This window comes from Ammospiza caudacuta, chromosome 12 (genome assembly GCF_027887145.1).
Source record: "Ammospiza caudacuta isolate bAmmCau1 chromosome 12, bAmmCau1.pri, whole genome shotgun sequence".
NCBI lineage: Eukaryota > Metazoa > Chordata > Aves > Passeriformes > Passerellidae > Ammospiza > Ammospiza caudacuta.
In genome coordinates this window covers 11,720,811-11,741,019 of record NC_080604.1, presented here as the reverse complement: position 1 = coordinate 11,741,019, position 20,209 = coordinate 11,720,811, and the positions used below count along the sequence as shown (strand labels likewise).

General features: G+C 40.9%; 1 protein-coding gene across 1 annotated transcript in view; it reads right to left on the bottom strand.

Annotated features, from left to right (window-relative positions):
- The window catches only part of CHCHD6 (coiled-coil-helix-coiled-coil-helix domain containing 6), a 108,974-nt gene that overhangs the window by 34,253 nt on the left and 54,512 nt on the right, over positions 1–20,209 (bottom strand). Inside the window, 2 exon segments of the mRNA XM_058813029.1 lie at positions 2,246–2,381; positions 17,706–17,776. Coding sequence (XP_058669012.1) covers positions 2,246–2,381; positions 17,706–17,776 — 207 coding nt within the window.

Here is a 20,209-nt window from a genome sequence, read left to right as displayed (position 1 = left end):
CATTTCCTCCTGAACTGGAAAACAAATTGTGTTTTTAAAAAAAAAGGTAAAAAATACGGAAGAAATTAAGTGATTCTGGCCTTTCTTTCCCACTTTTCTCCAACCTGAATTTCCTGAAAGAGGAATGCGTGAGACAAAGCCATTTGGTATAAGATGCTAATTTAAACTTAAAGAAAAATAACAGCTTAAAAAGGGGAAGGGAGGAGGGAGTTTTAATCCTACATGATAAAACAACAGCTTGTGATTGCTACATGAATCTCAGGAGTCAGAAGAGTCAGTAAGAGCAGTGAGGCAAATTGTCAGGGAATTGAGCTGTCCTGGGACAAAAGGAAACTACAGAAGACATATTGCCCTGCAAAAGTTGTATTTGAATTTGTACTTGCAGAACCCTCTAGTGCCTACCTCTAGCTGAAAGGTGATAGTTACCTATTCCTTACTCTCTTCAAGCCCCTTCTTAAAACATAGCAAGATCTTCTGCCACATTGTCATCATCCACAACAAATTAATGTCCTGTGCACTTCTGCTTCCAGGTAGTTTCTAATAATAGTGGGGAAAAAAATTCTGAAGTTCACTGAAGACTCTGGGAACGAAGACAACCAGTTTTTGGTTTATAAAGAAAACCCACCAAAACCTCCACCAAATCCAAAAAAGATGGAAGTTATTAGGATCTTTCACTGCCCTCTGCTGTTACCAGTCATTTAGCTCCCAATTTACTCTTTAATAATGTTGGGCAGGGGCTCAGGGCTGGCAGCATCCCAGCCCCTTTCTCAGGCGGGTTGGAGCCGCAGCTTGCAAATATGCTGGAGTTTAATGCAATCTGTCTTCTTTGGTAATCACATTCTGCCTGCACTGCGTGCAATAAAGATGTATTGGTAAATGCATTTCCTAAAGATATACTCCACTGAAAAGGCTACAAGCCTGATTTAGGGGAGGCAAGGAGGATAACAGAGGCTGGCAATAGATGCAGCAGTGCTCTGCACACAGCAACCAGGGGCACGGATTGTGCAGCAGCAGCACAGGCACCACTTTACTTTAAAGCTGGGGAAGAAAAAGAAACCACATGTTTTGGGAGCTGGGGATTTTGAGATATCAGAGAAAAGCCCTTTCCCTGGCAGCTTTAACCTTGCTGATTTGCAGACATACAAAGACCTTCTTTGTAAACAGGAAGGAAAAAAATTCCACTAGGACTAGCAACAACATTTGGTCTAATATATACTGACAATTTTCCCATCTCCTTCTGTCGGGCTTCTTCTGGGAGCCGGCTGGCAGCTTGCTTCATGTTATACTTAAATCAGGCATACAGCTTCCCCTCACAATGCTAATGCAGAGAAAGTCTGCTTCCATGAAATACCCACCTCTCCCCCACCTTTTGCTTTAGTAATCCCATGAGAAAAGTCTCAATTTTCTATCACCATCCTTTTCCTTACATCCACTTTAGTATATGCTCAGCACCTTTTAGAGAATTTTCTACTGTCAAAAAAACCCCAAAAAACAAACCAGAAAAGTCTGCCCTTGAGGGACACCTGACCCACTGAATTCTCTCATGGCCCAGGACCATATCCTAGTTGTAATGTCCAAATACTTCATTTTCTTTTCCCCTTCATTTGTTTCAATAGCCAGAAATTCTTTCAAGGTACTGAGCAGCACTGTCCTAAGGCATCAACAGAACCTACTGGGACTCTGCATCTCAGAAGGAAGAGCCATAAGGCTTCCTGGCTTCCCACACAAGATGAAGAGTTTTTAGGAGTATGGAATTTTCTTAACAGACAGCAGCTTTGTCCACAGTACAGAACCTTTTCCCATGCAGTAATGAAAAGAAGGAACATCTCCAATTGCAAAGTCCCATAACAGGAGATGTTTATCCTGAGTTTATCCCCCTATCTCTAAGAGCCTGTTGAAAATGTTGCAGACATTGTCAAAGTGGATTTACTTAGTATTTGCAGTATACAACATCCAAGAAGGTAAAACTAGGGAAAATCATTGACTGGCTTTGAAACCTGGGAGCACTGGTTCTACTGTTTTGGTGGCAGCTTGGACTCGCTGACAGGAATGAAGTTGGGACACACTGTGTGACTGGGAAATGTGGAATGAATGTGGGAAAACAGATCCCAAGGAAGATTTGTCTCCTGTGAAGATTGCAGTTTGACTAACAGATACCACAGCTCCCAAAAACACTTCTCAGAGGAAAGCACCATGCAAAACAAGACAGCAAAGCCAGCCAGTACAACAGAGAAGCTTTTGTTACCTTCTGAGCTGCACTAACACAGCGCTGATATTCCTTCGCCAGCTCCGAGCATTTGAGCACTTCACTTTTGTTTTCCTGGTAGCACTTCAGAATTTCAGACTGCAGGTTTGCACAGATAGGATCAGCATTCCTCCTCCTGCAGGGAAAACAAGCACAGAATGATGTGTGAAGAGGAGTTTTCAACCACTTACTACCACTTTGCCAGCAACACACATACTAATTTTATGCTGGAGTCATGTAGTCCTAATAGAGAAACTGGTGGGAGCACCAATCACCAAAGTGAGTCAAATGACCAACAGGGTGTTTCAATTGAAAAATCCAGGGTACTTAGCAAAAAGAAGGAACATGATCTTTCTTAGCTGGTGTAGAAGCTGTTTCACCCTTATATAAAACATCATCTCTCCTCTGCATTCAGGGGGAAAAAAATCCCCAAGTCCAAGAGTTTCAATGATTTTCTCAACTCACACTGAAAATCTTTGGCAGAACTCAAGAAATCCTGGCTGGGCCTGCACTAGATCTGTAACAGCCTGACAAGGAACTGAACAGACTTGTTGAATAAGCCACCTCAATCTATTGAATTCTCATCTATTTAAACACTACAAGAAATCCAGCATGGTTGGAAGCACTGCAATTCTCCTAGTGACTGGAAAAAAACCCAGAATAATAGCAAGACCAGATATGTGCTTCTTTGTAGTTCTGCAGAAATTAGTATTCATACTCAGTAAATGGCATTGACAGCTACCCAGGAACAATTAAGGATGATGTTCTTTTACTCTAATGTGCATGTGTACATATGGCACATCATCAGCAACAGTACCAATAAAGGGGAAGGTCGTTGTAAAACAATCCCAGCAACAATGGCACAAACACAGTAATGACAGTGACATCAGCTGCACAGACAGGCAGACACAAATTGCAGGCACTCACAGCACCATGGCCATGGTATGTTTTACCAGAGAGTAAGAGAACATATGCTTAGGTGTAGCAATCCTCAGATGTCGTCTCCTAAACCATAAATCCATTTAATTCCTTGCATTTCCTGCTCCAATATGCTTAGAGATCTGTGCCCAAATATCAAACACACCTCTTCCTTCCCAAGCACTTGATGCTACAGGCAGATATTAATGCCTTGCTATGATGTATTCATTTCCACAGGAACAACAGGCACTCATTCAGCACAAAAGCTTCCTAGCAAGGCAGAGAGAAGGAAAACATGACCTGTCCCTGGGCATGTCACAGTCTCTCAGGTGGAAGAGACTTCAAAGAAAACAAGTAATCTTAAACCAAAATCTAAATGCTTTTGGAGAGCTCAGACATGAGTTTCCAAATCATGCACATGTGTGAAAGGTGCTCAGGAAAGAAGAGGAAGCACCAAAAGAAGAACAATTTTATTTTTCCATATCAGCAACCTGGGCACACTCTTGCAATAATTTGGTTGAGCTATACTCTAATTGATACTTCTTCAGCCCTCAGTCATACTACCAACATACATGGAGAGAGTAGGAATTTATCAGAATGACAGCCACACTACAACACTGAGATTTGGATCAGAAACCAGCAAGGATACTATACAGACTTCTTTTTCTACCTCTTCACTAATCTCACAGCTTTTAGAAGAAACTTATTCCATGCACAGTCCCTAAGGGTTAGTGTTCATTTTTAATTTCTATGTTATATAGCAAATCACCTTTAAAGCCTCAAAATTCCATATTCTAAAAAAAGTCTTCAAATTTTGGGATAGAAAAGAACCCAGAGAGAGCTTCAGAAACTCATAATGTTGGCATTTTGCTTTGTCACTAACTTTAATATCACTCTAATCAAATCAGTGAGACTGTGGAAATGATACCAAACAATACCAGGTCAGGAAATACCACCAAATCCCTCAATTCATTGAAAAAGTTAAGACTTTTAAAATTAGTTTTTTTTAAACTCAGCGATGTTAAACTGAAGGGCATTTTGTAATTTTAGTACAGAAACCTGGAAGAGCTAAAAGGTACAGCACACCACAAACCAGTTTGTATTAATCTGAACTGAGCATGGTACAAACATCATAGAAATATTTAGAGGCTATCATTGTCAGCAGGGAGAGCTACAGGAATTGTTTTGCTTTAGATCACTGTCCTTCCTATGGTATCAGCCTTTACTGCCTAGAATAATTATGAAGTTAGGACCCCCCTGTGGGCTCAGACAGTGCTGCAAAGTCTGTGGCCCTCTTCCTTAACAGACCCTTGGTGCTCAGCCCACAGGGATATTTAAAAGCCACACAGTGGTGAGCAAGAAGCCACCAAAAAAGAGTATTGTTGCCTAAAGCCTACCAGAGGCAGGGGATCAATCAGCACAGACCAGTATGCACTGCCCAGCAAGTATTTAAACCAGCATTCCTGCACACCACCTCCCACAATACGGGGAGGATTTATTTGGTACCGTGTACCCAAAATAACAAGATTATTCTCCTTTATTTCTTCAAAACAAAACCTCAAGCTGTGGTTATGCATCAATGGCACCAGCTTCTCAAAACAGATTTAGAGACGCTAATCAACAAATTGCAAAGTTGGTTTAGGTAATTATCAATACCAGTTACTGTGGAATGTGGGAGTACACAAGTTATCCACATCCAGCAGATTAGTTCTGGTACCCATCTGGACTGGAAAGAGGTACCTGAAGTGCTCTGGTGAACAGCTGCCTGAGATCCTTCCTCCCTGCACAGCAGCCACAATGCCTGCCCAGCCTGAATCAGGGGGTGCCACTCTCCTGCTCACATTAACACTCACATTAACACTCAGCTTCAGGTTGCAGCATTGGCACACTGGGGGAACTGCAGCCCTGTGCACAAACAGCTGCACCTTACAGGTGTCTGACTTTCCTCATGCATATCTGAGACAAAAAGGAATTAAAGCAGCAGCATCCAACTACAGACACATCTGCAGAATGCAATGACATTGTGGGTTAGTTCCAAAGGAGGTGGACTTTTATCAACTATCTCCCTTCGCCCTCAGCCTAGCTCAAGGCTGTTGGCACCAACTAGGAAAATTCATCTTCTGGCCACCCAATCACACTGCTCCTGACGTGCCACTGAGGGTTTTTACTGTTATTTCTCATATAAAAAAAAGGAAAATGGTGGAAAAGGGATGAGGTTTGTATATACACAACTATGAGAAGCCTTGTATGCTTTGACCTTTCTCCTGAAGAGGGTCAAACTTTTAAGCATATGTCACCACCAAATGAGGTAGACAGTTGGCCTCTGTCTAAAATAAAATATGCTGCAACTGCTCCAACTATTATCAGAACAGGTGTAAGAGGCTCATTTAGAGCAGTAAGGAAAAAGGCAGGAGAGAAAGGCTGGGCTGGGAAGTGACAGCACAATATCTGCAGATGGAAGTATGGAAGACAAGCTCTTACAATACTTTGGAAAGAAATACATGCAGGACATACAGAACAGGAAAGATTAAATCAATAAAACACACTCTCATCTGTCTAAAGGAGGAGGAAAGGAGAAAGGAGAAAGGTTGCAAAAAGTAAAAGATGGATTTAGAAATAAAATTCATTAACAGTGCCTCCCTATCACAGAAAGGATTTGCCTGGTCAGTATGCAATGGGCAGGAAGGCCACATACACATAAAATCTGTGATTTCAGAACTTCCTCTCCCCCTCCCATGGAGAGATTTAAATATTTAAATCAGGTCTTTGTCTAGAAAAGAAGGGAGAGGTTTTCTTAAAATGAAACAAAGGGCATCCTTCTCTCCACTATCCCTTGAGGTAAGGCAGAATGAGCACGATCTTGCTGCATTTTGACACCGAGAGTTACCAAATCCTTTATATCACTGCGAATTCCCCTTACTTTATTTAATAAATGAAATCTCATCAACTTATCCTTCTTCTATTATCACTGCTGACATCAATCTGATAATATTGGCTTGGCGTGGAATCGTGCTATTATATGTCCTCTTGATATTTAATTTAAGAGAAACGTCTGCAGTGGGGTGAATATGTGAAGCAAGCTTTTTATTACTGGCAGCAGTAAGGACGCTGGGAGTGAATTAGACATTCATCTTAGTCAGGGCCAATCTAGTGGCTCAGAAGAGGTTTTCTTCTTAACCCTCTCCTAACTGTTCAATAGCAGCAGGTAACAGCTGCTTCAGTCAATAACTGCATTCATTTGTCTTGGCAAATTCATTTCTACATGGATATAAACCCCGTGAAGAAGTACAAAGTGTCTGGGAGGTTAAAGTAAGGTACTTTGAGAATTTCTATCATAAGCACAGCACTAGAAGGAGAAGTGCCAGTCTCAATGTCCATCAATTAATCAAGAAGCAACAGTTTCCAAAGACAAACACCCAAACTCACTGCAAAAAGCAATTAAGGCCATATCATCAGGATACAGACCCAGAGACAGAAGGTTTCAAACACAGCACTGTGTACTATCAGGTGCTGCTGACAGGTTCCCTTTTTAAAAGAATTATAGACTCTATACTATATATATAGTATTGGAAAGCAAGGGAAAGCTGGAAAAGCTCTATGTATTTGCTGGTCCTTCCACCCAGCTCAAGATCAGACTACCCAAGCAGAGATGCAACTTCAGTTCTTTAGGAATTGGCAGCTCTTTAGCCTAGTGCAAAATCAGTAACTCCACAGTGAGTAACACAGCATCACTTGGCTTTACTGGGAAGAACAGCAATTCCAGATGGAGTTAAGAGCAAGATCTTATTTTTACATTTTACTCTGGGAAACCATTCAAGCTGAACAAAAAACTCAAGACAGAAGCTGATGGTTTCTAAACTCAGACACTTTGATACCTCTGGTCAGATACTGATAAGCAAAGACACACAAGGTCTCTCACAAGCCAACTTAAAAGTAGCTGGCTCCAGCACACAGCTGCAAGCAGCAACCTAAATGGGCCAGTAATCTGGAATTTCATGTGGGCCACAAAATCCAGTGACTGGATTAGCTGCTTTCTGCTGCATTATTTGACTAAGACCAGTGTCTGAACCAACTTGAGCAAACCCCATTAGTCACCACGGTCACTGGAGCAGAGACAGCCCCAGACACCAGCAATGAGATGCATGGGCAGCACTGCCAGTAAATCCTAGGGCACACAGCAGCAGTTTCTGCATGTTGGGAAGGAATCAGACACGTTGTATAGCTGCTTAGTATGTTTATATATCCAGGGTCCATTACACACGTTTCAGACCAAGCTCAGTGATGCTTTGGTCACATAAATGCGGTGTGCTGCCAGGCTGCACTGTACATATATAAAACCCAATAGGTGGTTAACTGACCTGTAAAACTGCTTCCTCCCTTGGGTAGCAGTTGGCTCTGATGGCTTCTCTAACATGTCAGAAAAAATTACTCCAGACAGATGCAGTACACAGCACATAGCAAGGTTTCATTCTCACTCATTATTGCATCCTTGACATTTACAGCAGAAAATTAAACACAATTGAAGCATTTCATTCACATATAACAAACTCATCAGCACAGAACAAACAGCCAGGCAAGCTAACTTTCAGCACAGGATGCTGCACTATCAGAAAGCACTGTGCCCTCACTACAAGCTATGGGATTCCCTGATCCTGCACATCAGCTTGATAACGTGGTTTGAATGGATGAGGTAAGAGCTGTGTTACAGCTGTGTGGCAAGGGAAATAAGAGATGGAAGAAGCTTAATAGATTATCCAAATGTCTACTAAAAAATCAGTAATGTTTAAGCTACATAACCTAGCACAGTATAAACAAACTGCAGTCTCATGAGGCTAAACTAATATAATCAGAAAAGAAGTATTTCTGATCAGCCTCAAGTACTCAAAACACTGCTCATCAGGCTTTGCCACTGATTCAGGTACAATAGAAAGCTTGCAGAAGTGACATACAGTATAGAGCAAGAGGGGACAGACTAAAAGAAAAGGTGAAGCCTCATGACAATTTTCAGAAGAACAGGGGTGCTACCCCCAAATTTCAGCTGAAGCTGCTGTATTCCTGTCTAAATCCTTCTCACATGCCTTGCCACACTGTCAGCAGCACACTCCTGCACACCTGTGGTTATTTCCCCTCTCTCTTTCTCCTCTTGACAGCTGCATTTTAATAACAGGTCACCCCACTCTGTTTTTCCATACATTGTTCATGAAGTGCCAAATGAATGAATATTTTAAAGTACTGTGTGTTTCTGGGTGACTCTGTGATCCTACAAAATTTGTCACTCAAATACTTCCCAATCTCAATTCCTGTTTTGACAGCTTGTTTGAAACTGCCACCCAGTTCCCCACTGGAGTTCATGCACTCACTGCACCCTTGTTCTTCCCAGGACAGACACCTCCTTTCCTTCCAATCAGAGATAGGCAGAAGCTGTTCTGAAATCATCTTCTGTGTAAGTAATTAGATTCTATAACTGAGAACAAAAGTTGCCACAGAAGTCCAAGTCTCAAGTGTCAGCCACCTGCTGTGTCACTGTACTGAATTCAGTAGAAACAGCCTGCCCCAACCACATTTCATTCACCAAAAATAAAACAAAATAAAAAACCCAAACTCTAGAACATAAATACTGATGTTGAAAGTGACTAAAATCTAGCAGTTTTCTGTAACAACCTCTAATTTTGGAAATCAACAACAACTTCTTCATTTCCATCATGAAATTGATGCAGAGAGATTGTGTGACCCACGCAATGCTGGTTCCAGCTCTCCACCTGACTTACTCCAGTGTGTCACAAACTCCCCAGTCCTCCTACATGGTTTTATCCCCACACACAAGTGTTCATTTCCCATTTGATCAATGGGTCATCCTCAAAGACTTTCACTTATACTTCATGGTCTTCTGCCCAGTGCAGTTTCAACCAAATTTAACTGGCCTCCTTAGACCCCATAAGCTGCAGGCACTGGGGTTGTGGTAGTGGGTTGTGGGTCTCTGAGGGAGCAGAAGGGTAGAAATAAGCAAAAAACTGAACTAAAACATATAAAAAAATATTATCCTTATTCTACTGAACCTGCAAATGCAATAACTAATCACCCCTATTAACATTTTGCATGGCAGATGGCAAGTGGTTTAGAATAATGAGAGACTTTTGCCCACAAGTGGATAATTCCAATGTACATTTGGATGTAAATTCTTTACTTATCATGATGGTAGAATACTGAGCTATGAGAAACTGCCAGTTTGGAAGATGAAAGGAAAACTACTGCCTCTTCCTTCGCTTGCCAAGAGATACAGAAGTTAACAGAACTGGATCTCCTGCCCACAAAGCCATGCACCATTTTTTCCCAAAGATGCCAAGCTACTAAAAGTTGACTAGCAAAGATGAAGAGCCTAAAGTTAGCAGCAAAACAGTCTCTGGAAGCCAAGCAGGAATGAGTCAGAATCTTGTTGCTGGAAGGAGTTCTCTGAATCAGAAAGGAAGCTGGCTCAGCTCCCACAAGGCAGAAAAGCAATATAGCAAGCAATAACTGAATCTGAAAACACACAGCCCAACAAGTGACCCGAATAGGGATTTTCTTTCTTCAGATAAAAAACATCATCTAAAAACTGTTTAAGATCTCAGGTCAGGAAGGGAAGGCTTGCAGTCTGTAGAAGATATGCAGCACAAGCCTTAAGAATATATGGGTTGTGACAGTGCTATAATGTCTGGGAATTAGTTGGGAAACTGTTGGTCTATTAAATACCTTCCTCAAAAGTCTTCTAAAGAAGGTAACTGAAGAAGTGATATGCTGATTTCATATAACCACAAGACATGAGGGGCAGCAGGTTCAGTAAATGTCTCCTGTGTGAGATGATCTTATAATAATGTCACACTGCAAACGAAATGTTCTTTTTTTAGAAGAAAACCCTGACTACCCATTTGAACAGCAATCACTTTTCCAAAATGCCACTGGGTACTGCACTAGGATCCTACAGTTTACTTCATGCTACAAAGGGATGGACAAAAATATGAGTCCATTAGTATATTGTGCACTGACAGAGTGGCACATCCTGCTAAAGATACCAAAATAAATTTAGAGAGGAGATTGAAGCTGCCATTGTTAAAGTTCAGGTGGGATCTGAAGCTAAACATTCACCTTATTAAAAAAATTCCCTTGCTTCTGCCCACATTCTCTGAACTTCAAAACCACAGTGCCCCCTTTTACCAAGCTGTGCAATTCTGAACACTGACTCAGCAAAGATCCCCATTAAGCAGCTACTCATCCCTCACAGAACATCAATAATGGTGCTTTCAAAGCAAGCACATACAAAAAGTCTTACAAGTCAGTTTTTGGGGGGAGGTTGGGAATTTTTTGCTTGTTTGTTTTTAAGTGAATATTTTAACTCAAGAAATCCTCAGAAAAGAGAAAAAAAACTTTATAAAAAACAATTTAGATACCATGGTTCTAAGTCTGGAGAACAGCACATGTTGCATCTCAGGTGCCTCCTGATGCTGCTCCAGTGTGCTGCTGGTGGCCCTCACAGTCAGCACAACACTGACCAGCTCTCTCCAGGGAAACAATATTCATCCATCCCTGAACAAGTGCTCCTGCCTTCCAAATGCCAGCTTTTTGGGTCAAATTAGTTTGAATTGCAGTTGGTATGGTAAGTATATGTCCCAGACATGCAACTGCCAGGACTAACAAGAAGAATACAAAAGTCACATAAATAAATAATAAATTAAAGTTATTGAAGCCCAATTTGATGGCACAGATGGTTTTTTTCTTCTATAAGGGAGAAATGGACTTTAATCAGTTCAGCATTAAACATCACCAACTTCCTCTGTGCAGATGCATCACCAAGATGCAAGGTGTCCACAGCAGTCCTGCCACAGTCCTTATTTCCTCAGAAGACAAAAATATAAAAGCTCTGACCTATATAACAAACTATTCCCTGAAATTTCCCCAGCTGGGACTTGCCTTTGGTGTCTTCTACCATCCCTCCAAGATTTCAGGAGCAGAGTGACTCAACAGCAAGGACACAGAGTGTATAATCCAGAGTCAGGAATACAATTACTGTTCAAAATAGCAACATTGCCCTTGAAATCAGTTGCAACTGAATTAATGACCAGATTGTTAGAGTGCTACCTCAACTTTGCCTCAGGCTGCTAATTAGCAAACAAGTCATTAATTCACTGGTAACAAGTGGTTTCTCAGGCATTATTGCTTCTGACATCTTTAATTCACCACTCTTTATGGAAAGCTTCCCCAGACAACTTTAACCTCAGTCCTTTATAGATCAGCCCCACACCATTACCACCAGCACACTACACCACACACACACTGAAGACAGGCAGAAAAACACAGCAGGAATAGGCTAAGCTGGGTCATTAATTACTATTCATTACACCTTTCCCAACTCAAGCCAAGGGGAGGGGAAGGCCAAAGGCACAAAAAGTTCTGGATTTTGGTGTGGATCTGCCATAATTTGTAAATACATAAAAAGATACTATGAAACCTGGAGAAATCTTGCTTTCACCATGGTACACATTGGAATATGCAATTCCCAATGTGAGGGCAGAGATCTGCTTTTACTTCCACTGTATCCTCCACAATAAAGAGCTGTGAACTGAAATATTTCATGTCCTCTGATGCACAAAGTATGACTGAGGTTTGTTTTAACAGCTGCACAAATATCCATGCTTTTGAAAACAATTTGGATTTGGCCTGCCAACAAACCCTGATCTAAGGGCTTTATAAAGGCAACATTACTACAGAAAACAAGTGCTTTTCTTGTAAAAATCGATAGCAACAGAAACATCCCTAACAGACTACATGGAGTTTTTGGCACCTCTTCCTTTGCTATTTGAGTCCTTGCTATTCAGATCTTATTTTATAAATGCCCAAGTATCCACCCATGTAGCAGTGAAGAAATGCTCCTGCAGTTTTGAAGAGACACCAGTTTTTCAGACCTAACAGAACTGCAACCTCAGTTCATTGGACTCATCCCTCATCATGCATGAGAGGAATCACAATACTGTGAATATTAGATTGAATGTTACTCATTTTACTAACTGGGCAAAACAAAAATCTTATTTAGAAGCAGCATCTTAGTAATCCTCAAGACTGAACTTCAAAAAGAACATTCAACAGCTTGGATAAAGCACACAATCTAATAAATTCTCAAGATTTAAAATTTGGTTCAAAAAAAGAATAATCTGGCCCAACTGGAAAATTTATGCAAATCCACTGCACATATTCAACTTCTGTTTCCACATATCGTATTCCTAAAGCTGTAGGGGAATATATGTTGCTAGGAAATCAATGCACTGGTACAAGCAGTTCGTTAGCAATAGGCCTCCCAGAATTCATAAGGAAAATGAGTGAAAAGCTGTGTGAAGCAGAACTGAAAGTGGCCAGAAACTTTTACTTCCAGTAAAATGTACACCAGGTAAAATGACACAAAGTCAAAATTCACCCATATACTTTTGCCCTCTTCTGAAATAAATTTGAGGAAACTCATGCATTATAATCTCTTAGAGAATATTTTAATTTCCTACTAAGAGCAACTTCATAAAAGTGAGAAACAGAAAAGCTTTGACTAATAACCAATCTCTTTATTTGAAGATTATGAAACAGACTTAGTGTAGACAGAAGAAGGAACAGCTAGCACAAACCAAGCACCAAGGGAAGAACAGGACTGGGATGAAGTCAAATAATTTTGGTGAAGGTATCATCATTGCAGGGCACAAAAGGACTATGCTGAGGTAAGGCTATGGATAAGCTTTCAGCAATAATCAATCTCTTACTCCTGAAAACTCTTAAATCCCTGTTGGAGAGGTTCTTAATTTCAACACTAAATTAATCATTTATCTAATCTAATGATAGGAGAAATCCCAGAGCAATTTTGTTTGAAAACTATGATGTCTTTACCCTTCTCCTTTGGCTTCACAACTGTCCATATAATAACTGTTTCAGACCTTGTCTCCTGGACACAGTCCTCTGCTGAAATACCCAAAGCCTCACAGTAGACTTCAAGATTAACAAACTCAATATAAACTCACATGACTACTTTATAAACTTTCCATATCTACATAAAGAAACAAAAATAGGTAGTTTCACTAGGTTCCAGCTAATCTTGCCATTCTGAGGGGCCATCAGCCTCATAAAATCTTGTGTAATTCAATAAAACCTTTATTTCCATGAGCACTGAAAGCAAGCCATACATTCCCTGTTGCCAGCAGACAATCCATCTATAATCTTTCTTCCCCCACTCTCACTGAGTCAGTGTGGTTTTCTACTCCACATTCAGCCAGGAGGATACTTACTGCTTGCTGGTTTCTCTAATGTAATCACTTTAAATACTCATGTCCATTAAGTTTAAAGATCTTAGGACCATTAAATGAAACTCTCACATAGTAGGTCCTACATGGAGTAAATCTCTTTGGCAGTTTCTCCATTGGAAAGCTGCCTTGGATTCACAGCTGATCTCCACCAGGATAAGATTAACTGAGATTCTTTATGCACTCCTTCATAACAGCACAAAGCATATGCAGTCCTCTCAGCACAACATGCAAAGCAACAGAGTCATCAGCAAGCAGCTTCAGAAACAGTTCTGAAAGCTACAGGGAGATTTCAGAGGGAAACTCAGCTTCAGAACAATTTTATCTTTTAACAGCTTCCTAATCCCCTCACCCAACTCCTGCAGCTTTACCTGTTAGAGTCACACCCCCACCCAGGCCAATTCTTGCATCTAAAAGTAACAACTACAAAAAATAAATAATTTTTTAAGAAGTGATAAGACAACCTTCACAAAAGAAAATAAATCACAAAAAAACCCCCTCAAAAACACCAACAAAACCAAACCCCAAACCAGCATACTGAGGATAAATCTAGAGTGCTGCACTAAGCCATAACCTCTTTACTGATGTTTTTTTCCTTCCCCTTAACAGATTCGGGACTGTAATAACATTTAATCCTCAGAAGCTAATCTAAATGTAACACTCAAAAGAAGACAAAGACAACGCAACAGAAAGAAAATTTGGCCACTGCCTTTTGGGAGTGCTGCTTTATCCCTGGAGCGAGTGCATTAATACAGCTTGGAATGAAATGCCATTTTATTCTCTGTAGCAGGGAGGGGATTAGCAAGTTGTCTTCTCTAAACCCAGTCTGAGTCATGGCTCTATGAACACTGAGAAAAGGATGTGGAATGAAGGGAAGGGTGGGGAGCACTGGCTTTTTATTTACACGCTGCTTCCTTTGTGGGTGGTTACTGATGTGCATAGTTTGCTAAACAGGGAAAGAAGGCAGGGGAAGTTCTAGGTCCCCTGACTTTAATTCTGTTAGTTAACAAAAGAGAAAAATAACAATGCACCAATTATAACAACATAGTTGAGACAATATGTCCATGGCAACTGTCCAATTCACCACAGCAGAGAAGCAACAAGAGCAAGTTGCTTAAGGCGCTGAAAGCTGTGCTCAGTGGTATCTTGTTGCTAAGATCTTTTTGCTGGGAGGAAATAAAACAGGTTAGACAGAGCCCAGAAGAAAGGAGAAGGAGACACTCTGATAGGAGGTATGTGGAGATGAGAGCAGGCTGGCTTCAGGTAAAGAGATGAGGAACAAAGTCCATTGCACAAGTCAGGCCATGCAGGCATCAAGCCTTGAAGTGGAAACCAAGAGCTAATGACTGTGTCAGTGATTTAATATGAAGCTCAGCACTAAGTACTTCACTTCTGTTTTTATACAAAGGGAGACAGGAAGGTTTACTTGCCTACCTCTCAGGCATGCTGTGAAGGGTCACTGGTGGAAAGGTGTACAATATTCCTAAATCCTGCAATGCTTGACAAACCACTAAGGAGTGGAAACAGTCCATGGAATGCTTGACCACTTGTGCAGAGCTGTAAGTGTTGATAAAAGAATTACAAAAGTCATTAAATGCCAAGAAAACACTGGGGTTTTGTTTCAGATATTTCTTTTTGCTTTGACACAGATTCTGGAAAACAGAGTACTCACTGTGGAAAGAGCCCCAGCCCTATTTCCCTTTTCCTCCATCAGCTCTGCTGATACACCTTGGCAGAGAGCAAATACAGACTGGTCTCACAGGGCACAAGTGCCAGGGGCAGGTCTTCACAGTGTAACAGGGATAACAGAAGCTCAGGAAGAGACACTGTGGTGAAGGATGTGGACTCTCTGCAGTTGGAGAAAGTGCAACTCCTGGCTTCCTTTCCTTAAGGAGATATCATAGTCCAGCACTGGAAAGGGGCAGACCTGTACTTCATTCATACTTTGGCTGAAATTCCACTTCACAAAGTTTTGCAGGAGTGTCAGTTTATTCCTGTGAACCAAAGAACTAGATCTGCATAAATCAGTCTAACCTATCTTAGCACCAACTGTGCTAGTATGTCTAATATGAAAGTGCAAAAGAGGATAAGCAAACTACTCATTCCAGTGAAGTCACAGGATCTTGTAGGCTCTTACAACAAGCAGGCTGTAGAATGACTTGAATGTAGGATACCTGACAAGAGAACCTCACAACTCACAGACTTCAAGTCCTACCAGCTGAGCATGGATGCCAGTGTAGGAAGGAACCTTCCCCTGACCCTGTCCCAGCCTATCATGACCCAGGTGTGAGGCACAGGAACATTTCAGGAGTGTTTGTACAGTGTGCTGTACACAAAGCAGCAATCTGAAAAGGGTCACTGCATGCTGATGGAAGTGACACACTGCAGGCTGATGGGGGAAAGCAATGATTCTTCCAGCATGTACAATTATCAAAGGGCATTATCAGTCCCAGACCATGAACTCCAAAGCTCAGCTCAGTGCAATCCTGGCTACTGCTGGCAATTTCTATTGCGAAGAACTAGAATGCAAGATACTCAACTTCACCCTCAGCTTCACTTGCGCCACTCATCTTGTCCCTTTTCAAGATACCTCCAGCCACGTTATTTTTTCACACAAAATTCCATTAGGGCAGGTGCCTCTTTTTGCTGCAAAGAAGACAGCCCAAGGAATCTCTCCCTTTATAATGGCTCAAGTTCATAGTGCCATCAAATTCAAGAGCACTGTACAATAAGGCCAGAAGCCAGGGACTGTTGGATGATAAGGGCTCAAAGAAAAGGGGAAGACACCCTTAAGAGACCACAAGCACACACTCTGAATCTTGAAAGAAAGAATTCATTAGCATTTGTGTTGGTCTCTGCCACTAACCTTTGCAAGAAATGGCTGCATTCCTGAATTTCCTACATTACCAGTCTTTGTTTCCACAAGAAACAGAACAGACCAAAGGAAACTGAAACGTCAGGAACCAACCTTCAGACTACTTATAAAAAAATAAGGTAGTTACATGCTGTACTAGTAAGTGAAGAACACAATCCCAGGTCCCAGTTACTTCCTTTACCAAGTCACAAGGATAAATCACCACTACACAAGTTCACAACAACTGATGACACATTTGCAGAAGCAAATCCAAGAAAATATTCCATTGATGAAAGATTATAAGAAAGTTATGTCCTATGAATTTTTAAAATTTTATTTTAAAAGAGAATTTAAAATTCTGCTATGGAAAACAGGATGGAAATGCAAATGATGTGTTAGCTGCCTTGTTTTGGCTTCTTTAGCAACTTATTGCTTGACTGTCCAAACAAAAATGTGAAATTACAACAGGTTATGTGACGCTTTGGCAGTTAAACATAATTTTGAATAAAGACAGCACAATATACTGCACACCCCACTAATATATTCATCACTACTATATTATCTATTTATGCAATTAAGTATTGTAGAGTCTGGATTGGACCCAACCGGACTACATATGCTGCTACTCCAGTTTATTGCATGTTGGCCAACTGTTTACCCAACTGAGATTCGAGTGCTGCTCTTGATAGCGTAATTGCTTTAGCCTCATTAATATTTAAGAATTATAGAAAATATTTTTTCTTGGGCAGCTGTTAGTGCATGTGGAACAATAAGTTATATAACACTACTGACAAATACAAACATAATTTAAACACTATATATGCTCACAGTAAAAAGGCAACATTAAAGGTCTACTTGTTGTACTAAGGCAAATAAAAAAGACCAGAAAAATCATTGCACCCATTCTAAGAAAACATTCATGAAAATTACAACTCTAATTTGAAACTAACAGGGATGAGATTTAGACTGTTTATCTTGTTTTCCCCTGGACAATGAAAACTTTAGAAGTGGTGCCATTCTTCCTACACCCATGCACCAGCCCAGTGCTACAGTGTGTGGGTTAAGTACAATGGGTCAAAGTTAGAACAGATTAAACATGTTCCATTGCTATTCTGAAAACCCTAGTAAATATTCCTATTTAATATTAATTTTTTAAGTCACTCTCTTCTCCCTCATGCTTCCTTGCAAGATCTATCAACTTTATATTAAACCCTGCAAGCTTAGCGCAGAAAGAGAAGATGTCAGCTTGCACCTCCTCAGCCCCCTCAGTACCTGACAGGAGGTAACTTCACACTGTGTTTACAGGAACATCCAGAAGCCACACACAAAATGTTATGAAATGCAACTGGAACTGCTGAAAAGAACAAAAATGGTTCCTCACTTTATCCGTTCCTCTGCCTTGGCGGCTGCCTCCTGATACTGCTCAGATGTCATCTTGTAGATCTCTGCGTTCTGAAACAAAGAATAGAATGCTCAGCTCTAAAAATTAAAGGCATCTCAGATCTTATCTTATCTTGTCACAAAGTCATCTTCTATAATTAATAACAATTTCCAACAACAAACAGAATATTCAGTTCAAAGAATGCCAGAAATACTTACGAGTCGATTTTATTTTCAACAAAATGTATCAAGGCCATAACACATCCCTCATTCCAAGGCTCACTTTTGTCAAAGGAAAAAGGGGGAAAAGGTCACTACCAACCAACCATGAGCTTTGGTTATTCCATGCAACCACTAAAACAAGGTGTTTCCAGCACAGAGCTATTTTGAGTTTGGTCATGTTTTGTTCTCTACTTTCATTAATTGCTGTGAAGGATCTTGTAAGTCACTGACATGCAAGTATCAAAACTGGCTGCTAACACTGGAAAATCCATTCTACATTTCAGTGCTTCTACTTATGTTACTTATTCTTTAAAAGAAAATTATGCAGCCTGTTTCCCTTCTAACAACATAGGGAGGTGTATCAGGTCTCAGCTAAGGCGCTGCCAAACACAGGCTTGAGTGTCTTGCTGCAGGGCTTAAGAGGTTTGCAGCATTAAATTCTCCTGAACTTGCACAGAAAGAGTTTTAGCTCACAACTGCTCAGTCACTGAATGTGGAGGATGAATTCCTCCTCTGGGCTGCACTGAGGAGCCTCCCAGGCACAATCAGCAGGAGGGAAGGGCTGCACTCCCCCAGTGAGTGCACTACAGGTCTGTGTCACTAAGCTGCTGATAAAGCTGCTTTAGGCAAAGCCTCTGGACTCCACTGGCAACTGCCTGGCACAAAGCTCATCTGCAAGGCTCTTACTCTGAAAAGGCACAAGCAGAAAATATGCAATAATCAATCAAAAAAAAGTGACAAAATGGTATTGAAAGCGAGGACAGCTATTCATTTAGGGCCGGTTCGAGCTGCTATCTCGTCTCTCCCCAACTTTGGTCATTTTATATAGAATACTATTCTTGCCCTTCTTCATTTATTTTCCCATAAATGCAGCTGGTCCTGCACATGATGAGCCAACATACGCTGTTCAATGGTTGGAAAAAGGAAAGGACAGATATAACTCAAGTTCTATTAGTGGTTCTGCCACTTGTGCAATCTTGGGCAAGTCACCATTTTCCATCTGCAAGTGAGGGATAACAGCTGCCTGTATCTCTGAAGTTGTGTGAAGCTCAGCTAATTGAAAGGTTTATAAAGGTTTTCAGAACCTGGGCTTCAAGGTGCTATATTTAAGCGTTTTATCTTTAGTGCCTGAATTTATGTTACATACCAAAAGAAACACAGAACAGATTTTGCTTTTCAAATTTTGACCTAGGAGACAGATTTAAACTGAGGAATCATGAAGGACTAACCACTTCAAAATGCATTTTACCAACAAATTATCATTAATGTTTTTGTTTACTTACTTATTACAGAGTGGTCAAACTTCAATGCTATTAAATCCATTTTTCTCCTTCCTATATTGAAAAGTTCAGCTTTTAATGGTACCTTTTTCTCTGGCCTGTAAACAGACCTCATGACTTACAGCTCCCTGCTGTTACTTATTCACACATGAAACCACAAGACCTGTGCTTCATTAATTAAATTTGCCATTAAAAATTAAATAATGTGAATAAGTAGATGTAAGCGTTATCTCCATTGGGCTTCAAAGGTCTCACCATTTCTCCAATTACTACCCGAGCAATTTTCATATTTCATACTGTCTGATTTCTCAAAGGGACTGGATCTGAGAGATCAGAATGAGAGAAAGTGGGAAAAAGAGAAAGCAAGGTAGCAAATTTAAACATTTTTCAGGCAATAGGAAGTAGTCCCATCAGACACTATTAGCCTGCAGCACTCTGCAGTGAAACAGCAGCAGGAGAGGAAAACAGGAACAAATCTGTTGTACGTGAGCCCCAGCATGAGGTCGAGTTTAACCCACCTGAAGGAAGTGACAATAGCCAACAGAATCATTTGCTGGATGTGCTGTTGATTAAAGTGGTTGTGGCACAACCTTACCTACTTTATTAAAGTTCAACTGCCCAGCACTTGGGTCAGGCTCATCTTCAACAACATCAGCGACACACACGGACAAAAATAGCTGGGAAAGGAACCCAGGCTTTAGTTCTGAATTCTGAAGGTGCTAAAAGCAGGCAAGTGAGAGCCTGAACAGAGGCAAGGATCTCAGTGAGGGGAAGGAGGAAAGGCTTGGTCTCAAAGCAACCACCAGGCACCATGCAAAGATTGAGGAGGGGCACAGAACACCTTCAACATGCAGATAAAGCTGCTGAGTTTTAAAAATGAAAAGGAAACATCCTTCCCTATGATCCAACTGGGCCTCTTGCTTTTGGTCGAGACCTCTCCCCTCCAAAAACTCTAAAACCCAATAAAACAATATTTCTAATGCTATGAGTCAGTATCTTCAAA